The sequence below is a fragment of the Clupea harengus genome, chromosome 21 (assembly GCF_900700415.2).
Source record: "Clupea harengus chromosome 21, Ch_v2.0.2, whole genome shotgun sequence".
Lineage (NCBI taxonomy): Eukaryota > Metazoa > Chordata > Actinopteri > Clupeiformes > Clupeidae > Clupea > Clupea harengus.
This window is the reverse complement of record NC_045172.1, coordinates 12,994,756-13,019,606: the sequence shown is the minus strand read 5'-3', so window position 1 is coordinate 13,019,606 and position 24,851 is coordinate 12,994,756. Positions and strand designations below refer to the sequence as shown.

At 45.4% G+C, this 24,851-nt stretch overlaps 1 protein-coding gene across 1 annotated transcript in view; it reads right to left on the bottom strand.

Annotated features, from left to right (window-relative positions):
- Positions 1-3,488: 3,488 nt before the first annotated feature.
- LOC116217877 (thrombospondin type-1 domain-containing protein 7B-like) overlaps positions 3,489-24,851 on the bottom strand; it is a 46,551-nt gene continuing 25,188 nt past the window's right edge. The window contains 12 exon segments of the mRNA XM_042702957.1: positions 3,489-4,465; positions 6,387-6,474; positions 6,732-6,924; positions 7,592-7,674; positions 9,634-9,729; positions 10,167-10,340; positions 11,748-11,919; positions 12,366-12,511; positions 13,977-14,387; positions 14,744-14,879; positions 15,685-15,829; positions 16,746-17,017. Coding sequence (XP_042558891.1) covers positions 4,384-4,465; positions 6,387-6,474; positions 6,732-6,924; positions 7,592-7,674; positions 9,634-9,729; positions 10,167-10,340; positions 11,748-11,919; positions 12,366-12,511; positions 13,977-14,387; positions 14,744-14,879; positions 15,685-15,829; positions 16,746-17,017 — 1,998 coding nt within the window. The 3' untranslated portion in view covers positions 3,489-4,383.

The following is a 24,851-nucleotide window of genomic DNA, read 5'->3' as shown; positions in this document are numbered from 1 at the left end:
TCTCTCTCTCTCTCTCTTTCTCTCTCTTCCTCGTGCTCTTTCACTCTTTCCGTGACAGTCTGTTGAGATGTGACAGCACTGAACTCCAGAGACATCCCTGCATGAAACTGAAAAATGAGGCTCCATTCATGTGACTAAGGTGCAGGCCTGTGAAACTGAGGTAAGTGAGGCTCTGTTACTTTTTGATAGTATATTTGAACTAGATTAATGCCCTTATTAGTACATGAATTAGTACATGATAATTTGCCAGCCTCTGAACACGAATAAAACATTGTATCTGTAAGCCTCTATTTATTTGTGTGTGTGTGTGTGTGTGTGTGTGTGTGTGTGTGTGTGTGTGTGTGTGTGTACAGTGTGTTTATGTATGTACATTTCAGAATAAGTTTGTGCATTGCATGTATGTGTGTGCTTGTGCGAGTAAACTAAGTGTACCAGATGTGTGTGTGTATGCAAATTCATGAGGATTTGTGTGTGTGTGTGTGTGTTTGTGTGTGTGTGTTTGTGTATGTAGCGTGGGTGATATATGGGGCTGGTGGTGTGGATGATGTGTTGTTTGTTCTCGAGTGCGTGACGTGAATCGCAGTGAGCCTAAACTCCATTAAGACTGGGACTCTCTATGTGTTATCTCATCTGATAAGGAGAGGAGAGACACACTGAGTGTGGACAATCTTCTCTCCTCTCTTGCATGCACTCACACACACACACACACACACACACACTCACGCACACACACGCACACACACTCTCACACACACACACACACACACACACACACACAGACACTCACATACTCTCACACACACACACACACACACAAACACACACACACACACACACGCACACACACACACACACACTCACACACACACACACACACACACAGACACTCACATACTCACACACACACACACACACACACACACACACACACACACACACACACACTGCTTTGCCTCTCGTTCTCCAGCACACTTTCTTCTGTTCTTCTCAGCTGTCTTCAACTACCAAAACACAAAGTTCTTTCTCACCCTTTTTCCCCCTTCTTCTTTTTTCCTTCTTTTGCTTGTTCTCCCTCTGAATCACAGGTCAAGAAAATGAATGGTTTGCACACCTGGCAAGGGGCTCTTTTACTGAAAAAATCAACACCTGTTCATAATTGTATGACCAAGCTGAATAGAATGCCATAAAAAAAAACATCTACACACCTGTGAGGTTGGCTATAGTGTTGCAGTAGCATTTTCCAAATACTTTTTGAAAACACTCCAAAAAACTATCTATCTCTCAAAACCCCTGCAGCATCAGTCAATATGTTTATTATGAATCGAAGATGAATTTATGATGGCTCCGTCAAGAGGGCTGACGCTCTTCAATTTTCTACTTTAACACTAGGGAGAAAAACATCTTTCTTGCCCCAAACCACAACAATCAATCCAGTCAATCTCATGGGCTTCTGTATCTCATGTTTGTGGGGTGTCTGTCGATACTTATAACCCGCCACAACCACTGCTCAAATCCCCAGAGGCTTACTATGGGTTTGTTCAATCAATGAACAGTATTTCATTTAATAAACTACTTATTCACTCAATTTAAACACAGCTCTTTCTTTAAGCACAACCCATGCCGGCTGAATGCAGATGTTTAGGGAGCCAAATGGAATTTATTGATTTTCTAGCTTGCATTATGACAAGAGATTAAATAGTTTGAGGCCACTTTGTGGCGCCCCGACGCGAAACCTTGCATTCTGAAGCTTTAGCGCCATCTTGTGTGCAACATTAGGTTTGCGCACGCAAACAGTAGGGCCAATTTCCCTCTACTGTACTGGCAAATGCCAGTTAAATCTGTTGCCTTGTCTTCTGTCCGTTTTAGAGAGCGTGTGCTTCATAAAAGAGGCTGGAACATTCACAATACAGTTCATTGTACTCACATTTCATGTTTCATGAGACACCTGTTATCATAGGTGTGGCATGGAGGGACAGTGTTTTGCAGTCCCATCATTAGGACACAGGGGGGCTGAGCTGCTATCAAAAGGACATGCAAACTGTGTAAATCTTACAGGTAAATCTGGGACTACGTGCTGTTTATTACTGAAAGGTTTCATGTTCTTTAGCAAGGCTCACTGTTCTCCACATTTACCTACGTCTTGCAGGTTTAACATGAGAGACAAACTTTAGAAGATCAAGTATGCTAATCACTATGGATTTTGTATCCCCTTTCGGGCATTTTATGAGGATAAATACCTCACCCCTTTACCTCTTTATGGTGAGTTCTGTAGGGGCCTGCGGATGACGTAAGCTCTGAGGAGTATTGTCGAAATCCAATCAAATCCGCGTCATCTCTCTAATCACCATGATTATCTGCTTCGTATTCAGGAGGGTGACTGCCGATTGGAAGCGTAATCAGATTCCGCGTTCGCACGTCCATCCGGAGGGATCCCGACACCGGCTGGACTGGAGGAACGCCTTTGGATGGATTGAAGATGACAGCCTCACGGCGTCTTGCTAGGGTGCGCACGCCAGCCCCGGTTAGTGTCACGTCCACTGTAAACGGAGCTGACAGCCCCAAGGCCACGTACTGATTAATGGCTACATCTGTGTTTTAACACCGCAGCGTGTCGTCCGTCCGCCCGCATGCGCTCCTATCCCTGAGTTCGCCATGTGATCTGTTATTACCATGACAATGACACAAGAAAAAGTCATATGCTTTAGGTCTACTGAAGACTAGAGGACCAGTATTTCAGTTACAATTATGGTTGTCATAACCTTTTTTTTTTCAGTATACCTAATATATCAAATTCCACTGCAGGGTTTGCAAAAGCAGAAGAGCAGGAACTTTATGCAATGTAATCCTTACAATGGCACAACCATAAAATTACAACTAATGTGGTTAAACAGAAGACTGATTCAGTTTAATTTTATTTATAAATTCTTAAACACGCCATAACACCAAACATAACTCACATTCCACAACAAATGTGTAAAGCATCTTGTAAAATCAGTCTGGAGTCTGTGGTGTCTAGAGTTTGTGCTTCTGTCAAGATCCAGATCACCATTAAGAAATCCACATTCTGATTCAATGTGTTGCACAAAGAGAGAGAGAGAGAGAGCACCTGCAAGGTCACTTTAGAAGCCATTGTTTCCTAAATCATGCCAAACATGTAGCAGACACGGCTGAGAACATAGCCTACTGCATAGTAGAACCACACTGTAGACAGTGGTTCTCATACAATAACAATCACATTTTTTATGTAAAAAACTTTAAAGTTTCGCAGACTTGAAGTTTCGCAGACTTGACTTCTGCCCCCTACTGCTTCTGCTGTGCCACTGCATCTTTGCCATGTTTGATGTGCTTTGGTGTCCACAGATGAATGTCTGCTTCGATGTGAAAACTGAGAACTTCGCCCCAGCGACCGGACTAAAATCAACCACTATAATCGGTATACCATCATTAATATGCATCCAGGCCAGCATTTTTACGTATTTCCTGTCATGTTTATTTTTTTTTTTCACATAGAATCAAGGGGTTAAAGAGGATCAATCTGGAATCCTTTTCCAACCTCTTCACATGACTGGGTGTCTCTTCACATGTTGGGTATTGTAGTTTTGTGGTGTATTTGAGTCAAAGCTCCCTTGGGTAACAGCCTTGACCTTCACTTACTTTTTCATTAAGGATGAAACAGTAAACAAACCACACATACACACACACACACACACACACACACACACACACACACACACACACACACACACACACACACAAGCCGACGGCTAATGACACCTGGCATCAACAGAAGAAATAGTTCTTATGGAGAAAATATATGTGACAAAGAAAAAAAAAACATTCAGCACTAATATAGTGCATAAGGCATATTCTTGTCCTTTAGTCTTTTTTTTGCAGAGTCTTTTTCTCTGAGGCCGAATGTAAACAAATCCTGTGTTTTGTTAGTCCTGCCAGGTGTGCAGTTTTTGGCCAACTGGTCCCACAGCCCCCCAGCATAGAGATAACACGGCAGGTATTGAACGTTCAGCTGTTCGGCAGGGCGGCCACATGTAATGAGATCCACGGCTTGTAGCAACATCATCAAAACCTGATGTGAATTTCCAGGCCGTGTCTTACAACAGTACATAATCACCAGAACCAGGCTTTTAAAAAATACCGCATTTTTCAGGGAATCCATGATAGCCTGTAGCTGAGCCGCTTAACTGGATATCAGAGAGTCACAGGATAAAGCATGAATATTTGAATATTTTGTATTTAAATCCTGCTGCAATGTGTCTTCTTAGTCTGTCCTTTTGGTGTCCGATGGGGTCCCATATCCCTGATGTCAAAGAGGGTGAAAGCTGGACATTCCTGGAGGGGTGAGCTCTATGGACGCAGGGTCAGAGGTCACATATCCGTATCCCCATCATACGATAGTGTCAGGGCTTTCTGGTGACTTCCAACACCTGAGCTGGGTTTGGTGTTTTTGCTGAAGACACACACACACACACACACACACACACACACACACACACACACACACACACACACACACACACACACACACACACACACACACACACACACACACACACACACACACACACACACACACACACACACACACACACACAGAGGGAAACAAAGTAAAACATCAGGCCTTTTGGGAATATTATTGGTGTGTTTTATAGATATCCAGGGAGCTATATACACTCACTGGCCACTTTATTAGGTACACCTTCCTAGTACCGGATTGGACCCCCCCTTGTTCTTAGAAATGCCTTTATTCTTTGTGGCATATTCAACAAGGTGCTGAAAACATTTCTCAGAGACCTTGCCCCTGTTGCCTTTGTGCTTGATTAGATAGATTTAGATTTTGGTCCATATTTGGATTGGAGTTGCTGCTGATTTCTGGGCATCTTCATGATGCATATCCCCTGTTCCACCACGTCCCAACTGTGATCTATTGGATTGAGATCTGGTGACAGTGGAGGCCATTCGATTATAGTGAACTGATGATATGAGCTTTGTGACATGGCCTGTTATGCTGCTGAAAGTAGCCATGGTCAGCAGTAATACTCAGCTAGGCTGTGGCATATAAATTATGCTTAATTGATGCTCAAAAGGGGTCCAAAGTGTGCCAAGAAATGATCCTCCACACCATATACCATCAAAATGAATTTGAAGAAGTTACCAAAACTAGTTGCCTGATCAAAAAGTGGCAAATTGTTGCATAATGTTTCGACAGTTGAACAGGTATACCTAATCAAGTGGCTGGTGAGTGTATTTCAAATGCATCACACTAACTCAATGGTTTAATAGTTACATATAATAATACATTCAGTATGTCCTGGGGTGATTCTCATTTCCACAATTTGTCAATCTTCCCTTTCTTCCTTTCTTACATCCTAGCCCCTCCTTCTAATAAAAACGTGAAGGAACATGACATTGTATGGGCGCAATCCTGTGGGCAACACAACCATCAATGTTTCATTAAAGTTGGCATATCTGAAGAAAATTCAAGCAGATGGAAAATATTTTCTTGGTTTGACTGATCACTTATTTTTGTTCATAAACCGCAACATCTTATTTTAAATTGTAGGTTGACAGATATGAGGAAAGCATAGGAAGAAAGGGGAGGGGAATTATCACCTTGGGCCTTCCTCATGCATTCCAAAATCTTTGCCTATAGGCTAAGGTGTTACGGTACACCTTGTAACCACAGACGTGAGACCTATCTCTAAAAACACTTCTGCATAGGGTGTTCTTGTGTTTCCTCGCTCATGGGTCCTCTGCCCTCACTGTTCCTCGTCTCCTCTGGCAGTAATTCGAGAAATGAGACGTCCTTCATGACGTCACACAACGATTCTCAGGGAACCGACGAACGAGGACAGGGGAAGCATGCAAATAACGGTATGGGATGTATTTCTGGTGTCAGTGATGCATGGATGCACTTGTATCTCACCACTAGAGGGTGATTGTGTACTTGAAAATATATCAGATAAGGTAGGTTGTCAGAACTGACTTAAAATCTTGCCAAAGTTTGATTTTTAACACTGTTTTTCTTCAACTTGACCATAACCTAATAAGTTCAATATAATTTGTGTAACACCCACTATTACATATTTTCAAACTGACCACACATTCACACGTTGTAGTTCTACACACTGTAGTCATCAACATACTCATGTAATGCCCCGAACAACAGCTGTCCACACTCTGAGTCAACATGCACACATTACTGTGCGTGACACGTTTCTGATTCCGGGAATACTCATGATCAGTGGTGACATATGCTGCCTTTGTGGCTGACACAGAGGATGAGATGGTTTGTGTGTGTGTGTGTGTGTGTGTGAGTGTGAGTGTGAGTGTGAGTGTGAGAGAGAATATGAGTCAGAGCAGCTACTCACCACAACAGGAAGGACATAATGATGAGGAGCAGGATGAGAACAAATCCAGCAGCCATCAGGCCATAAACCCAGGGTCTGACATGCCCATCTGCCAATACACACACACACACACACACACACACACACACACACACACACACACACACACACACACACACACACTCAAAGCTATGATGTCTGTATACTGATCTTCATCATCATCAGCATCATCATCATCTCTCTCTGTGTAACACCCTCATATTTAATGCATTCCTCAAGATGACTGTAGGTATTTATATGTAAATATATTGATTAGTTGATTGTTTACTAGATAAGGATCTAAAGGTTTGACACCAGTAACATTACCTGGACCCACTGCCTGCAAGGCCCACTCCCTGATCGGGTTCTGGTTTTGGGTGCGGCCAGGTCTGGGCTGCCCAGAACTGGTTTTCACGTCTGCCTTCTTGTGGTCAGGCCCGGGGGTTCTGGTGCAGTAGTCAAGGAAACCGTGAGAGGTCATAACCTCTGTGAAGCCCTTTTGACATCCACACACTCCACTCTGTGAGAGAGAGAGACAGAGAGAGAGACAGAGAGAGGGAGAGAGAGAAATTTGAGAAAAGAGGAGTAGGGAGAGGAGGATGGAGAGACAGGCAGAGAAGTTCGTTTCACAGAAGTTCCACTGCAGTCACAGTTCACTGAGCTGGGAGACGTGAAAGACTCCATGCGCTGGAGCTGTGGAGAGGTTTAAGACTGGATCTTCACACTTCATTGACTTATTGTGCAAGTAAGGCTGATGCAATAGGTACAATACATGAGAGTCTCGCTGCAACACCAACCGGAGCTCCCACTTTCAGCAGCACTACATTCAGTGATATTTAAGAGCAATTCTGAACCTCTTTTGTTAAAAGCACATCATATCCCAACTCACAGTAACATCCTCAGCTATGTTCCTATGCTGCTAGAACTGGTACTAGCACATGTTCGCTGGGTTATTGACAAGATGAGAACATCGGAATCCAGCCTTTTGGAAGTCTAACTGGTTAAATGAAAAAAAAAGAAAGCACAATAGAAAGATGCACTGACCATCATCATCTATCATCAATAAATGTAGCTGACCTTCATGTTTTTCAGTTTGTCTTGAAATTATACTCTCTTTGCAGTGATTTCAAGTGACCCTATGAACAAAGCAGTGTTCTAGATATGATGGTTACCTGTATTAAAGTTACCTGTGTGCAGAAAGAGAAGGGTTTGGTGCAGGGGGGTTGGCAGTGGCGTACCGCTGATGGCCGACTGTGTGCGGGGCACCCACCTGAGGGGGGACAGGGAGCACACATTCCGAGTCAGATCAGTTCCACACAGACGGAGACAGACAGAGTTAAACAGACAAGCCAACCCTCCCTGAGCATACGCTAGCAGACGGAATGTACCCATGCCAAATTTCACATGTTACATGTATTAATTTAGCAGACGCTAACATCCAAACTGACAGACAGTAGAGTGCAGATGCACTTTTTCATCAGTATGTGTGCTCCCTGGGTATAGACCTTGGTGTTGCAACCACCTTGCTGTACCAATTGAGATACCATCCGCAAAGAAGCAATGTTTTCAGTGCTGCATGCAATCATATAAAAAAGCTCCGGTAGAGTTTAGCGACAACCCTGCCAGGAATTCAGTGACACCTCATTTGCAAATCCGGTGAATTAACACCCTGTGTAAGTCTCCAGGATAAGTACTGTCTACCGGTCCGCTGGTGCAGTTTCCTTTTACACCTCTAGGTGGAGACACCTACACAGTGGGGAAAATAAGTATTTGAACCCCTGCCGATTTCGCAAGTTTGGCCACTTGCAAAGAAATGTGTGATTTATAATTGTAATAGTAGGTGTATTTTAACAGTGAGAAATAGAATATCAACAAACAAATCCAGAAAACTGCTTTTTAAAACATTTATGACTTTATTTGTATTTGATGCAGAAAATAAGTATTTGAACCCCCAAGCAAACAGCAAGAATTCTGGCTCCCAATGACCAGTTATGTGCCCAAGAAGCACACAGATTAGTCCTCATTAGGCCTAACAAGGTACACCTGATCTCAACTGGTGACGTGTATAAAAGAAACCTGTCCAAAGAATCATACTTCACACCTTCAACCTCACCACCATGGGCAAGACCAAAGAGTTGACCAAGGACGTCAGAGATAAGATTGTAGACCTGCACAAGGTTGGAATGGGTTACAAAACCATCGGCAAGCAGCTTGGTGAGAAGCAGACAACTATTGGTGCGATTATTCGCAAATGGAAGCAACACCAAACAACTGTCCAACTGTCCGTCTGGGGCTCCATGCAAGATATCCCCTTGTGCAGTATCGGTGATCATCCGAAAGGTGCAGAATAACCCCAGAACTACACAGGGGGAGCTTGTGAATGATCTCAAGGCAGCTGGGACCACAGTCACCAAGAAAACCATTGGCAACACACTACGCCGTAATGGTTTGAAGTACTGCAGCACTCGCAAGGTCCCCCTGCTCAAGGAATCACACGTACAGGGCCGTCTGAAGTTTGCCAATGAACACTTGAATGATTCTAAGGAGGATTGGGAGACAGGATGTGGTCAGATGAGACCAAAATCAAGCTCTTTAGCATCAACTCGACTTGCCGCGTTTGGAGGGGGAAGAATGCTGAATATGACACCATCCCCACCGTCAAGCATGGAGGTGGAAACATTATGCTTTGGGGCTGTTTCTCTGCCAAGGGTACAGGACAACTCCACTGCATCGAGGGGACTATGGATGGGGCCATGTAACGTGGAATATTGGGCTTGAACCTCATTCCCTCATTCCCTCCCATTGAAAACGCAACCTTAAGGATTTGGAGAGGATCTGCAAAGAGGAGTGGACCAAAATCCCTCCTGAGATGTGTGTAAACCTGGTGACCAACTACAAGAAAAGTCTGACGTCTGTGCTTGCCAACAAGGGTTATTCCACCAAGTACTAAGTCATGTTTTGCTAGGGGTTCAAATACTTATTTTCTGCATCAAATGCAAATTAAGTCATAAATGTTATAAAATGCAGTTTTCTGGATTTTTTTGTTGATATTCTGTTTCTCACTGTTAAAATAATCCTACTATTACAATTATAGATCACACATTTCTTTGCAAGTGGCCAAACGTGCAAAATCGGTAGGGGTTCAAATACTTATTTTCCCCACTGTATCACTTTGTGAGTGGCGCTTGATTGCAAACTGCTTTGCATGCACGGATGCCTGGATACCAACCTGTGACGTTAACTCCATCTGACCTTTGGCACCATACGTTCCTCTTGTTCTCCCTCCATCCCCCTGTTCTCCACTCGTAGGTGTGGCACACTCCTCCTGCGGAACCATACAGAACCTTCCTCATCTGGTTTATTTGCCTTTCTACATTTTACATCCAAAAAACATTCACCTTCATAAAACTGTATTATATGGTGGTACATAATGTTCCTACAGATTTTATGAGAATAAAAAAAAAAAACTGTCCATAGGTCTGTGTGGTAAAGTGCTAAGTTTCTAAGTCTATGTGGTATCCAGTCCAGGCAGTCTGGAAATTGATCCAACTAAAAATTTATAGAGGTCAACAAAACACAAACACATTGTAAAATGCATCATCCAACAGTGTCTCATAGAGCCTTATGGACATAGTGATGTGTGTCTCTGTAGTCCTCTCATCTGAGTATTCCTCTCTACACCATTTTGTATTTGCAAAACACCACCAGGTAGACACCCAGCTGGCAGTGGTGTGGGATCGATCTGCCTGGTCACCTTCATACCTTTGCAGGGCCTTGTCTCGTACACCTGGCTGGGGCATGCCTCTTGGTTCTCGGGCACCTGGACGATCACCGCCCGCGAACGCGCCTGGCGTCCCTGCGTCTCAAAGCCACGCCCGTCCAGACACATCAGCTGGCACGAGCTCCATGGTGACCACTCGGTAAGGTGGCAATCCCCTTCAGAGGGACGAAAAGGAAGTGAAAGCCTTGCAATGGAGAAAGCAGACAATTGACACAGGGGCGTTCTTAGGTGCCTGACTGGATTGCGTGACATTATCATCATCATCATTATCATCAGATATTTGAAGAGGTGACTAACTTCTGGTTAGTCTCAGTAAGTAAAGTATAAGGTTTATGATGATAGGCAGGCTCTAGACAAGAAAGCTATTCAAGTACAGTTCAAAAGTCTTTACAGTCACACATCTCTCTTGCAATCCAATCCAGTCCAATTCATGTGTCATGCAAGTTGCTCAATGACAAATTTAAAATCTGAAAGGTGCTTTTCTTTTCAGACCTCAAAAGCACTTTTTCTCACACAGGGTACTTCATGTTGAATAAGATGACAAGGCATTAGCTTTTCAAAGAACACACCTCACAAACCTTCACTTTCACTTCCTGACTGCCAGTACTCCTGGGCCCAGGACACATACACAGACTATGTTCCACAAAGCAACTACTACACTTTTGGAACAGGAGCGTTTCTGGACAGCATACAAAAAAAAATGGTTCTCCCGTACCCACCCTCCCGGACTTTGAGTCTGTACAGATTCCTCAGACCTTGGGCACAGCCATTTTCGAACTCCTCCCGTCTGGCAGGCGCTACAGAACCCTGCATACCAAAACTACCAGGAGCAGTTTCTTTCCTCATGCCATCACCCTCATTACATCATCTACTATGCCATAGCTACTCTTGTTTCTCCAGATAGTTATTACACCCTGCGTCACATCTACAATATATACGTGATGCACATTGTTGTTGTTTGCACTACCACACACACTTGCACTTAATGTATATTGTTTGTTTTTTATATAGTCCGTATATTGTATTGTCTGTAAATAATATGTACATGGTCTGTATATTGTCTGGATTGCTTGAGTCACCACCAAAGGCCAGATTCCTTGTGTGTGTGTTCACATACTTGGCCAATAAATCTGATTCTGATTCTGACATGATTGAGTGCAACCCTTTTGATCTGACCGATTTGTTCCATCTCTGTACAGCACACTGCGTCTGAAAGGACTTTGTTGGTGTGTGTGTGTGTAAGTGTGTACTGTATGTTTGTGTGTGTGTTTGAGTGCATGTGTAAGTCTGTACTGTATGTTTGTTTGTTTGTGTGTAAGTATGTACTATATATTTGTTTGTGTGTGTGTGTAAGTGTCTATGTATATTTGTTTGTGTGTTCGTGTAAGTGTGTACTGTATGTTTGTGTGTACTGTATGTTTTTGTAAGTGTGTACTGTATGTGTGTGTGTAAGTGTGTACTGTATGTGTGTGTGTGTGTGTGTGTGTGTACTGTATGTTTGTGTATGTGTGTGTGTGTGTGTGTGTGTGTGTGTGTGTGTGTGTGTGTGTGTGTCTGTCTACCTGGGCAGGGCACAGAGCAGGGCAGCTGCACGGGGCTGTCTCTCTCTGGCCTCTGCTCTCTGTCACAACTCTCCTCCTCCACTGCGTCAGAACGGGACACGTCCGCCAGCGCCCCCCGGTGCACCACACACGTGAGGTTCCTCACTTTCACCCCCTCTCCACACTCCGCTCCCTAAGTGGGAAGAACAGGATGGTGGGGGGAGAGGGTGAATATTAGGGAGTGGTAATAAGGAAGAGGATAGATGGTGAGAACAAAGAAAAGAGTTAGCAGGGTTAAATATAGGAGATGCAATAGAGGTGTAAAAAGAAACAAAGGAAACAATGAAGTTGGGCGTGAAGTAAGGGAAGGAGTTGATGGGAAATCAAGGGAGAAAGAAGGCAGAACAGAAGGAGTGAAAGAGAAACAGGAAAGAACGTATTAAGAGAGTAAAAACAGATCATCAACAGATCATCAACACATCATCTCTTTCGGAGCATCTTTTAGGAGTTGTCAGGATCGCATTGGTGTCCGTTCAAGCAAGTGATTGGGTGTAATGCTGTGTGCATGCAACACCCTGAATCTTTGCTGTGTGGGGCGGTTCACAATCCGCAGTAGAAGACTGGGCAAATGAGCATTACCTCTATCTGACAGAGAGACCAGTCTCCAAGCAACCAGGAGTAGCAAGGCATGATGGGACATGGTTTCGATTGGGAGAGTTGGGCGGGGCATGGCTGACCCCCATCTCCAGCCTCCTGTAGTACGACCCTGGAGCGCAGTATCTGACCTGCGGAACAAGCACACCCATGTACTCACACGTATGCATGTGTGTATGTAGATGCCCCAGTGATGTTTTATAAAAACGTAAAAATGGAAATGATGTGCACTCCCATGCAGGCGGACAGAGAGACAGACAGGCACATACACACATGCGTGCCCGTGCGTGCACACACATACACAAACAACATGGGAGCACTTGTACACATGACGAACATAGAGATGCCCATAGTTCTACAGTCAATACAAAAGTAGACACATAAACACACACACACACACACACACACACACACACACACACATACACTGTGTTGTATTCCAAGCAGGAGCTGTATGTATCCTTAAATAAACGCATTAGGCCTGGACTCCTGAGGACTGGCTGCTGTGCCAACAGGAGATGGCCAATTCTAGATAAATTTAAAGGATTAGTGATTTTAATTAAGTCACTAACGAGTGCCTCTGCCACAGGGGAGTACCCTACCAGACATAAAAGACATTTCTGCTCAAGAGCCACTCACTCACGCGCAAAAACACACATGCACTAGGATACACTCACATATGCATGCATCCATGCACACACACACACACACACACACACACACACACACACACACACACACACACACACACACACACACACACACACACACACACATGCTCTCATACACACACACACACACACAAACACACACACATATGGTCTCATACACACACACACCAGTGTTATTATAGTTTTGTATTTGTTTTTATCTAGTCCTCTAGTTTGGTTATCTATCTCAGTTTAGTTTTAGTTCGTTTTACGAGTGCGTAAGTACATTTAGTTTTTATTTTGTTTTGAGGAATTGACTAGTTTTGATTCGTTTTAGGGTTTTCAGGTATTAAAGAAAAGCCCTGATTTATAGAAGCTGTAAAAGGTAGGATGAAAGAATGCATGAAATTAAATATGATATATTTAATTAATTCTCAGTCCTTTTCATTAGGCCCGCGTATCTCCAGAAGTCAAACAGAACAGGACAAAGTGGTATAGTTACCAGGGGGAAACGAAAAAGATTTTACCTTCAATTCGATAAAACTGACATTTTTATTTTTATTTTAGTTAAAGAAATCATTTTTTCACTGCTAGTTTTGGTTTTAGTCTTACTATAAGCCTAACTATAATTACCCTGAAAGACACACACACACACACACACACACACACATACACACACACACACACACACACACACACACACACACACACACACACACACACACACACAAACAAACACATTCACATACACTTACACACACACATACACATACACTTACACACACACACACACTTACAAAGCTCTCTCCCACACACACTCATCTGAACACACTGTACAAGTGATTTTGTGGTTGTACAATGGTTGGTCAAGTTGATGTTATGATTGATACAGTCACATTCACAAACATTGGGATGAGTTGTGATGAATGATGGAATGAGGTCATACTTTGGTTGCCGCAGGTATGTGAGCATTCTGACCAAGGCGACCATGCAGACACCAGGCAGTTAACTGGGCAGCTAACTTCACAGGAAGTGATCAGTTCCTCTGAAGGACCCATCTGTGGACACATGAAAAGTAAGCATAGGAATGTAACATGCCAGGAGGTTCTCTGCTGTTTGTGTGTTTAATAAGGTTCTGTTGCCAGCCTGGTAAATGCTCTCTCCCCAGCGTGTGTGTCTGTGAGCAGATTTGGAACAGGTGATTGTGACTGACGAGCTGCTGGGTGTTGCGTTGTGTTTACCTCAGTGCACCTGCTCACTTCCACTAGCTTGCCGTCGCCACGGACACACCTGTGGAGGCGTGTCTTAATTCCCTGCCCACACACAGCATTCTCACTGAGTTGACAGGAGCTCCAGTCTGTAAAACACACACTCACACACACACACGCACACGCACAACAAGATGTTCAGAGAAACTGTTTCTTGCATATACTTGCATACTCGCATGTTCACACACATACCTTAAAAAAACACATTTGCACGCAGATTAATCAACAATCACACATGCACACACACTCACTCTTACTCACTCAACTGAGCACTTTACAATTTATACTCAAAGTTACACATATATACTGAATATCAACAGACATACAGATACCACAAAAACCTACACAGGTAATAGTGGGTATGAGCCATCGGTCTTTCTCGGTTTCTGTTTCAGTATTTGACACTGCATGTCTGCTACACACACATCTACACACACGTGTGTACCTGAGTAGCTGTAGCTGTAGTTGAAACAGGTGGAGTTGGAGAGGCAGGGCTGTGTCTGATTCAGCTCCGGACACGTGTGACCCGGCTGCCTGAGCACCTGTCTGCTTCTCCACCTGAGCGCACCTGAGTGGCAGGACTGGGAAGAGAGAGAGAAAGAAAGAGAGAGAGATAGAGCAAGAGAGAGAGAGAGAGAGAGGTTTTGTCAGGTCCTTTATTAGACCTCTGTTTAACTTTCTTACATGATTACACTAATAAAACACATACAATGTTCAGAAGCTAATCAACAAGGCTTACACCATCACATTGAAAATAAGGATAAGTCTTCATATCCCTATTTCTCCCCAATACCCTTTAATACCTCCACAGGATCTACTGAGCCCAACCCCACCCCCACCCCTAATATTTTGTTCTTCCCCATCTTCCATGTGGCCAACTTAGCTCACCCCAATTAAAAACAAACAGACCTCAGAGAGAGAGAGAAGTAGAGAAAGAGAACAGTGAGACTATTTTTATTAGTTGGACTATTTATCAGTTTCTTAAATAATAGTGTCGATTGTATTTGTCTTACCAATAATAGATTTTCATCTCTTACCTTTTATTTAATTGTCCTTTTATCTTATTTTCTTTTCTTACTTTTTTATATTGTTATTTTAGTCGTCTTATGTGTTAGCCTTTTACTCACTTTAGTTTAGCGTGTTTATCATGTCGTTTACTTCTTTATTTGTTTGTATTCTTTTTTATCTTCTATCATTTTGCCTTCCACTCATTTAATGGCCATTCTTCTTCTTCTGTGTTTTTCTTTAGGTCTTGACTCATTCATTTTATTCATGCCTGTTGTTCATTTAATTGCCTCACCTGTAACACATTTTGGGTCAAACTCCTGTTGTTTTTAGATGTTGTTTTTGTGTAAATAGAAATAAAAGCACCTTGGCTTGACTTACCATTGGACAGGTGCTCCACTGGCTCCACTGTGAGGTCACACAGTGACCAGGGCAGGGTAGTGGACACATCTGAGAGGTGATTGGTGGCTCAAGCTGGGCACATAGAGACTCGTGTACATGCTCACTGCTTCCCCTCCTTACACACCTGGCCAATAGGAGAGAGAAGAATAGTTTCATAATTCCCAAACTGAGGTACAGACAGAAACAAGAGTCTCCTTCAGAAGAAACGCAAGAAGTTCACAGCTTGCTGAAGAAGTTTGCTGAAACGTCTGCCTTGAGGCCTGCAGCCTGGTGAGAAATCCAAGGAAGAGTATAGCCTACTTGGTCTCCCCCATGCTACCCCGGGCCATCAGAAAAAGGGTCATTTTGATTTTCATTTGAGGGGTGAATGCACATGCAGCAAGAGCACACTGGTGAACAAGGTCCATGGATCCATGATTTAGGATATGTGACTGGTTATGACGAAGATAAGTGCTGAAAACTTAAGGGGGTGTTGCAGCAAGAAGCAACCTCTTAGTACCTTTGCAATCAGAAGCCTGGAGACTGAATGTAGAAATCTGAAGTATTATTGTAATCAATAAGCCACAATAAGTAAATGTTCCATGGATGATCTCACCGTATTAACGACGGGTCAGTCTTTTTAAAGAAACTTACTTGCTCCCACTCTCTTGTGTTTCGCTATCGTCCAAAGCCAATAAGAACTAGCTCCATCCTCTATCTTTCTACTCAATCCTAACTTCTCTCTCTCTCTCTATGTTTGTGTGTGTGTCTGGCACCACTCCCATTTCCTGGGATCCTCGTGGCAAAGTCAATTAATGTTGTCTCCATCCCGGCTATCTTCCTCTAAGTCAGTCAGCCTATTCAGTTTATTTTGTCAGTAACTCTGAGTGAGACTTTTCATACTCCATGAGTTAATCCATGTTCATCAACTTCATCAAAACATCAAAAATATCCTTCAGGGGTCAGACAATGCTTTCATATGCTGTACCATACTCAATCTAGTGGAAATGGGTACTGGCTACCAATTGAACTAAATCCATGGTTTTCAGTGAGGAGATCACCTGACTTTGCGACTCTGAACCCCATCTCCACAGGGTAGCGCCTCCCCTGGTCCAGTGGGTGTGGGGGCGTCTGGGGGTGGCGCTGGAGATGGAGATGGGCTGGAGCTGCTGGGCTCCATTGCTGTGCTGAGTGCGCTGGCTGTGGGCGTTGTGGTAGTTCTGCTGAGTGCTGTGCTGTTGATGTGTAGTGTGTTGAGGTGGCACTCAGACCACATGTCCACTTCCCAGCTGTACTGATCACACTCACTGTAACACGGCAACACCTCAGACACCTGTGAAAGCAGGGATAGGCTTACAACACACACACAAACACACACACACACACACACACACACACACACACACACACACATGTATAAATAAACAAACATACACACACACACACACACACATGTAGAAACACACACACACACACATATGTAGAAACACACACACACACACACACACACACAGGAGTATACTGACCTGAGCCTTTGTCGATGTCCATATTACCAGTGCATTTTCAGCAGCAGGAAAAGAAAGAGAGAGATCACAAAGAGACACACAGACAGATAGGGACAGAGAGAGGAAGTGGAATATTCCCATTAGTTTCTGCCTTCCTTCATGTTTTGACCTGTTTTAAGTGGCACTTCCTAAAAGCGCTGATTACACATGAACCTCTGTCTCTGTAAGTGTGGTAAAGCTGATTATTTACAGTAGGGAAACTGAGCTGAACAACTGACCATTACTTTCCCTCTTCATACCAGTTAGTCTCTTTTACTGTAACAATTGAGGGGTTTTGGTGTTTGTGTATTTGTATGTGTGTGTGTGAGGGGGAAAGGGTGAGGATGAACAGATGCGAAGGAGGAGAAAAGGAAGGGAGGGTGGTAAAGGAAGGGAATGGAGAGGAGGGAAGACACAGAGCTAAAGTGTTGGAAGATGTTTCACTGTTTTGTCACAGTGCCTTAAGAGCTTTCTGTGTTTGTGTATGTGTGTGTGTGTGTGTGTGTGTGTGTGAGAGAGATAGTGTGTGTGTGTGAGAAAGAGATAGAGAGAGAGAGAGAGAGAGAGAGAAAGAAAGAGGTAGAGAGAGTGTGTGTGTGTGTGTGCCTGCGTGATAGAGGGTGTGAACCAGGGAGATAAGGGATAGCAAGCTAACACTGCGCAGCTAGGTCCCCATCTATAAATTATGCAGGAGACCTCCTTGTACCACTGTGTCTGGTGGCATGGATGCACAGACACACACACACACACACACACACACACACACACACACACACACACACACACACACACACACACAGACAGACACACACACTCTCACACACACACACACCTTTTTTCAGGAACATACGCCTGCACAATGTGTCAGTCTCAGTGCATGTATCTGCATCTGTATGCTTGAATCTGACTCTTGGTTATGTCTGTAGCCTGTATGTAGTGTTTATGAGTTTGAGTGCCTGTATCTGTGTGTGTGTGTGCTTGTGTGTGTGTGTGTGTGTGTGTGTGTGGTATGGTATCTGAGAGTGAACTGAGCTGTGTGTTCCCTGCAGATGGGATGGAGTGTCCAGCCTGATGAGAATAGACAGAGTCACAGCCTGAGAGTCACAGCCTCAGGGCCCGTCCACACGGAACCTGGATTGCCTGAATCCGGAAAGAAATGTCTTATCGGCCTCTCGTCCACACGAACCCGGCGGATTGGATCACCGAATCCGCAACCTTTTGAATCCGGTCTCCAGACTGGGTAGGTTCGAACCCGGCAGCAGATCCGTGTTCGTGTGAACGCCCGATCCGCACTCGCAACCCTGCTGCTTCACTTCATACCAGCACCAACATAAACTAAATCGATGTTGTTAAGTAGCTGGTTAGGAAAGGGATGACATTAACAAGCCACACTTTAATCTATCACTGTTTAATCTATTTGCATTAGACCATTGTTCAAAACCGTTATTTAAAAGTGTCAGCAATAGCCTATATGAGCAAATCTGACGTGAAAAGATTTTTAATATAGACGGAAGTTTCAAAACGGTAACTTAACACAGGGTTATGGCGAAGTGCGCGATTCTAAATAGTCCTGTTTGAGTGCTGTGGTAACAGTGATTCTATTTAGTTTCTCCTGACCGCCAGAGGCGGTGCTTACAGCACTGGATTTCCATCGCACGTACGTGCAGGTCGAGTGTTAATACCAACAAAGTCACCTGTGACCTGGGAGACGTTGTCAATGTGCGCCAGCACAAAAGGCCGTGACACCCAGGAAGCGCCCTCTTGCATCTTCTCGCAAAAAGCAGGTCAAATTTTCATTCGAGGTAGACGCTGATAGTTTCGTTACCTATCATGGTCGGGGCAGTGGATATTTCACCCTCCGAGAAACTGCGTTACTCGAAGTTTGTTTTCTTAAGTGAGATGTAGCCTGGGCCGGAGCGGCCTCGCTCACTACGGCACAGGTTGAAATGAACCCAGTCGAACGGTGCTCTCGCCGGTATTCTCTGGGTGCAGTGCCCTCAGTATTGGTCAGTTAAAACGCTACCCGGCAGGCTACGGCCATATGGGGTGAGTATGTTCACAGGCGGAAAAGGTAAGTATTAATATTGGGCCGTGGGTAATATTCACCCTCGGGTAATTGTTTAAGATACATTGGCCTTACAACTGATAATTAACCCCACTTGTTGCGCGAGTTGGAAGTTCCTCGCATAGTAATTGTTCTGTACCGTTGTGGTAATTAGAACCGTATGTTGGAGCTGCGAATTTTTGCCCTCAAAGGACTGCGATTAGCATCATAAATCAATGGCGGATAATCAACAGAGTTTTCCTCTACTATTTGTGCCGTTTGTAGTGTTCACGCTCGGATGCGGCAGTAATGGGTTAAGAAGCATAGTCAGTATAGGTGTTTCTCGCCTTACAACTGATAATTAAACCCACTTGTTAAGCAAGTTGGAAGTTCGCATAGTTTGGTTTTGTACCGTTGTTGTTATAAAGTTGCAAGCGGTGTTCTCGCCATAAGCATTCAATTAAGTAAACGAACAGGATTTTACTCCTGTCGACTTGGGTTAACGCTAGAAGCGTTTACCTACTAATTGGTGACCAGTGTTGTACCTGAACGCGTTCATTGAGCGAAAGTTCATGAACTCGTTCATAATTTTGGTAAACGTGAACTGAACGTAGCCTACTGTATTACTGCTGATGAACGATACTGTGAACTGCATGTTCACTCTTTTTAAATTTTCGTTCAATAAGGCAGATTTCTAGAGACTTCCAGTCGAAAGACACACCAGTTACAGTCCTGTATCCAGGATTGCCAAACCAGTCAATCGCTGCGTGTGCTTTCTTCTACTGTCTGTGGCTGTCAAGTGAGGGCGCCGAAGTGCGCAGAGGCCGAGAGCAGTATTGCAGACAGATAGAGATTTAGACAATTTAAGCTCACAACATATTTAAAAAAAAAAAAAAAAAAGAAAGAAAACTGAACTACAGGTAGTTCATTTTTTTTTGGATGTGGAATTAGTTCGAGATTTTCAATTATATACTATGAACTGAACTAGTTCATTTTAAAATCTGTGAACTATGAACTGAACTGAACTGAACTGAACTTTCCCAACATGGTTGGTGAAGGCGTGTTCTACGCCCTGCAATTTCATTTCTAAAGCATCTAATGTTGGTAACTGTTAAGAGCGTGTCCGCTCTTAAACGGAAGCCTACCTTACGTAACGTGAGAGAGATCCTTGCTGTGATCAGATGGTTAATATTGAGGCTTGGTCCATAATAGACTGCCTAGTTTGAGCGGGTGCTCCACCCCGCAAATTTCAGTTGTTCAGCATTCATTATTTGGTTTCAGATGACTGTGTAGAGGAGTGTGTTCGCTCTTAGACAGTAACTATCTTGTATAACAGGGCCTAGCGTTATTCGCTAAGGCTGCTGGTAAGATATCACTCCTATAAAAGATAAATAAATCTATGTATAGATATTGCAACATGTTCATTACATTGGCTGATTGCCGGGCCCCTCTTGAGCGGCACGGGGATGCAGTGCCATGTCTCCTAAGCAATGCAAATGCCGGAGGCCTGATTCCCGGGAAACCTCTGGTGGGGGCAAACGCAGGAAGATTGATCCGCTTGCCCGGAAGGTAGGCACTTTGACTTTGGAGTTCGCAGAGATAAAGACTCTGCTTCTAAATCAGCAACAACCGGCTGCACAGCCTGCTAGTGCTCTAGCTACAACGGCTGCGGTCTCTTTCGGAGATGCTCCCTCCAATACTGTCGCCAGCTTTTGAAATCCTCAAAGAGGATGTTCTCTCCACCAGGGCTCAGTGGGGCCCCTGTTACTCTCATCCCAGTTCCCTGGGTACGGGCCACACCACACTGAAGGGCTCCAAAGGAAGGCAAGATGCCTCTGCCCATGGCCTTGATCGCAATGCCCATATTGAACCAGCCGTTGCTGCCCTGGTGCTCACGCCGGGTGAAACACTCCGGCCTGATGCTCGCTGCCCCGGCCACAGTGCCGTTTGACAGACGATACATGGTAAAATCCTACGACGCAGCAGCGCGTATTGCACGTTTGGGTATTCAATGTCACACTGGTACTAGCCCTGTCTCAGAGAATGCAGATTCTGAGGCTGACTCCTCCGCACAGAGTCTGAGTGACACCTCCCTGCAGGCGTTTGGCCTACACGACAGGGAGCTGGGTGGCTGTGGCCTCGTTAACCCAGGCCCGACGTATGGTTGGCCCCAGTCTCCACTTTTGGAACCGTGCAGGAAAGCCTCTTTTGTCTCTGCCTGTCATTTCAGGAACAGATGTTGGTCCTGCGCACAGCAAGCTGTGGAGTGCAACCTACAGGTTACACAGGCCAGACAACAGTTTGCCAGTCTGAGCCGTGAGGCTCCCGGGAGACAGAGGTCCTTTATGGTTCCGACGTCGACCATCGAGGTTCCATGGGAAGGGCGCCATCGAGCCATTAGACAGACGAGCACAAGACAGTGGATTGTACTCCACTTATTTTCAGGCTCTGGGCTCTGTAAAGCGCCTTGAGACAATCGTATTGTTATGGCGCTATATAAATAAAATTTAATTTAATTATTTTATCATCCCAAAGAAGGCTTTGGGATGATAGGCCTTCGGCCTATACTAGACTTGAGACAGTTAAACACGCATCTCAAGATTTTAATATTCCACATGCTGCGTACAGCGGATGTGCTGCAGGGCATCAAGCAAGGAGATTGGCTTACAACCATCGACCTAAAGGAGGCATCCTTCACGTCCCTATCACACCTCGGCAAACAGTTCCTTCGTTTTGCTTTCGAGGGCAGGGCTTACCAGGTCTGTGTGCTCCCATTCGGGATCTCGCTGGCACCAAGGGTTTCACCAGATGTGTGGCAGGCGGCACTGTCCCCCACTGCAGGCCAAGGGGGGATGCGCATTTTCCCTATCTCGACGACTGGCTGATACGTTCCCAGTCGAGGGGAGAGGCCCTCAGAGAATCAGCATTTCTTGATCTCCTTATGCTACCAGGCTAGGGCTAAAATATAACCAGGAAGAGAGCTCCCGGTTGGCCCAGTCAGCAGATCGCCTTTAGTGGCATCCAGCTAGACTCACGGCTGATGGTTGCTACCCCCTCTCAACAACGGGTCAACAACACCCTCAAGCTCATCAGTCATTTCAGGAGAGGCAGGGCTCTGGCCCTCAAATCATATCTGAGACTGCTGGGGAATGCCACAGCGGCCTCATCGGTGGTCCCTTTAGGCCTTCTGTCATTTGCGGCCTCTTCAAATTCGGCTGAAGCGATCTTGGCATTGCCACCCCAACTTGTCACAGGCACAAGCTGGTCAGAGTTCACTTCCAGTTGCCTTGCAAAGCTACGCCCGTGGAAAGTAGAGACATCTCTCACCAGGGGGTCCCCTTGGGGTCCATTCCTTCTCGCAGAGAAGTGGTGGCCACCGATGCTTCTCTGGCAGGGTGGGGAGCTGTATGGCAATGCAGGACTGTCAGAGGTCCTCTGGAGTCCTTGCAGCAGGAACAACACAAAGGTATTGGAGCTGCAGGCTGTTCTGCTGGCGCTCAAACAGTTTCTTTCCAGTAGGAAAGCATGTCCTGGTAGGAACAGCCAACACATCAGTGGTCTACCAGGTAGACCACCAGGGGAGCACAAGGTCCAGACAATCCTCGAGGCTGACCCAACAGCTGTGGTTGTTGGCGTATCCTCAATGCATTTGCCACGGCAATGCATTTGCCAGGCATTCAAAACACGGCCGAGGGATTTGTTTATCCCGGCAGCACCCACCTCCTGGGAAATGGAGGCTGCATCACAAGTGGTGGAAGCAACCTGGCAGAGATAGGGCAAGGCAGGGGTGGATCTTCTTCGCCTCACAGTCGACGACGCACTGTCCCCTCTGGTTTTCTCGGAGGGAATCTATAAGCCCTTGGGCCAGGATGCACTGGCCCATGTCTGGCAAAATTAGCTGCTGTACGCCTTCCCCCCACTACCACTCATCCTGCCCACTCTGGGAAGGATCCTCAGAGGGAACCATAAGGAGTTACTAATAGCCCCCAAATGGCCGGGAAGTGTGTGGTTCCCAATCTTGCACAGATTACTAGACGGGGAGCCGTGGTGCCTCCCTGTGAGGCTGGACCACCTCTCACAGCTGGGGGGGGGTTGAATCTGGCACCCGAAACCAGCTCGTCTGCAGCTTTGGGTCTGGCCTCTGAAGGGCCGGAGCTATTGTTAGGGTCATGTGACCCAGTGGTTGTATAGACCATCCACAGCTCCCGGGCACCCTCCACCAATGTGCTGTACGCTAACAGGTGGAGGTTTTTGTTTTCCCTGTGAGTGGTGCCAAGCACAGAAGCAGGACCCGACACAGTGTCCTGTACCGGTGGTACTCCGCTTCTCCAGTCTCGTTTTGATGGAGGCCTCCACCATCAAAGTATATGCAGCCGCCATCTCGGCCATGCACAGTGGGGTCCCATACGCTAGTGACCCACTTCCTTAGGGGTGCTCAATGACTAAGGCCGCTTCAGCGAAGCCCAGTGCCCTCTTGGGACTTGCCTATAGTCCTAGATGCACTCTGTCAGTCCCCATTTGAACCTCTTGAGAGGGTGGGATTGAAATGGCTGTCTATGAAGACCGCTTTTCTCTTGGCCAGGGCATCGGCTAAACGAAGGCCAAGCCAAGAATGCCTATATTGAAACCCTGGAGGCACAGGGGTAACTTGTGGCCGAATCCGGCCTTTCTTCCAGAGAGGTTTCATCATCCTACACAAACCAGCCCCTCAGTCTGGCTGCTTTTGAGCCCCAGCACAGGAGGATGAGCAGGGACAGAGCACCTACCTGTGGTGCCCAGTGAGAGCACCAAGGGCTTATATTGATATGACTGTGGAATTCCGCCAGTCTAATTCACTGTTTCTCTGTCATTCAGGACAGAGGAGAAGGCACAGCTTATCCAAACAACGTCTATCACGTTGAATTGTGGACGCTATTATTTGTGCCTATAGGAGCAGTAGCCTCCCGTTCCCTCAGGTCCGAGGTCACTCAACTAGGAGTGTATGTACATCGTGGGCGGCCCTAAGAGGTGTCCCCCTTTCAGATATCTGTACAGCTGCATCATGGGCATCAACCTGCACATTTGCAAGGTTTTATAGGGTTAACGTGGTCCCTCATAACCCAGTGACAGCAGCTGTTCTTCCTACTTCCTTACAGCGGGAGTAAGGTAAGATTTCCTCGTGACTTTGTTGGTATTAGTCATCCAGTGCTGTAAGCACCGCCTCTGGCGGTCAGGAGAAACGAAATAGAACGAAGGTTACGTATGTAACCACGGTTCTATGAGTTTCGGATGACCGCCAGACCTTGGCAGTCACTTGGAATCTGCACGAGAAGATTGCCAAGAGGGCGCTTCCTGGGTGGGACGGCCTTTTGTGCTGGCGCACATTGACGACGTCACCCAGGTCACAGGTGACTTTGTTGGTATTAACACTCGACCTGCACGTACGTGCGATGGAAATCCAGTGCTGTAAGCACCGCCTCTGGCGGTCATCCGAAACTCATAGAACCGTGGTTACATACGTAACCTTCGTTTTAGGTGGTAGTCGTTCAGCAATCGGAAGATTGCTAGTTGGATCTCGACTTCTGTCTTCTGTCACTTTA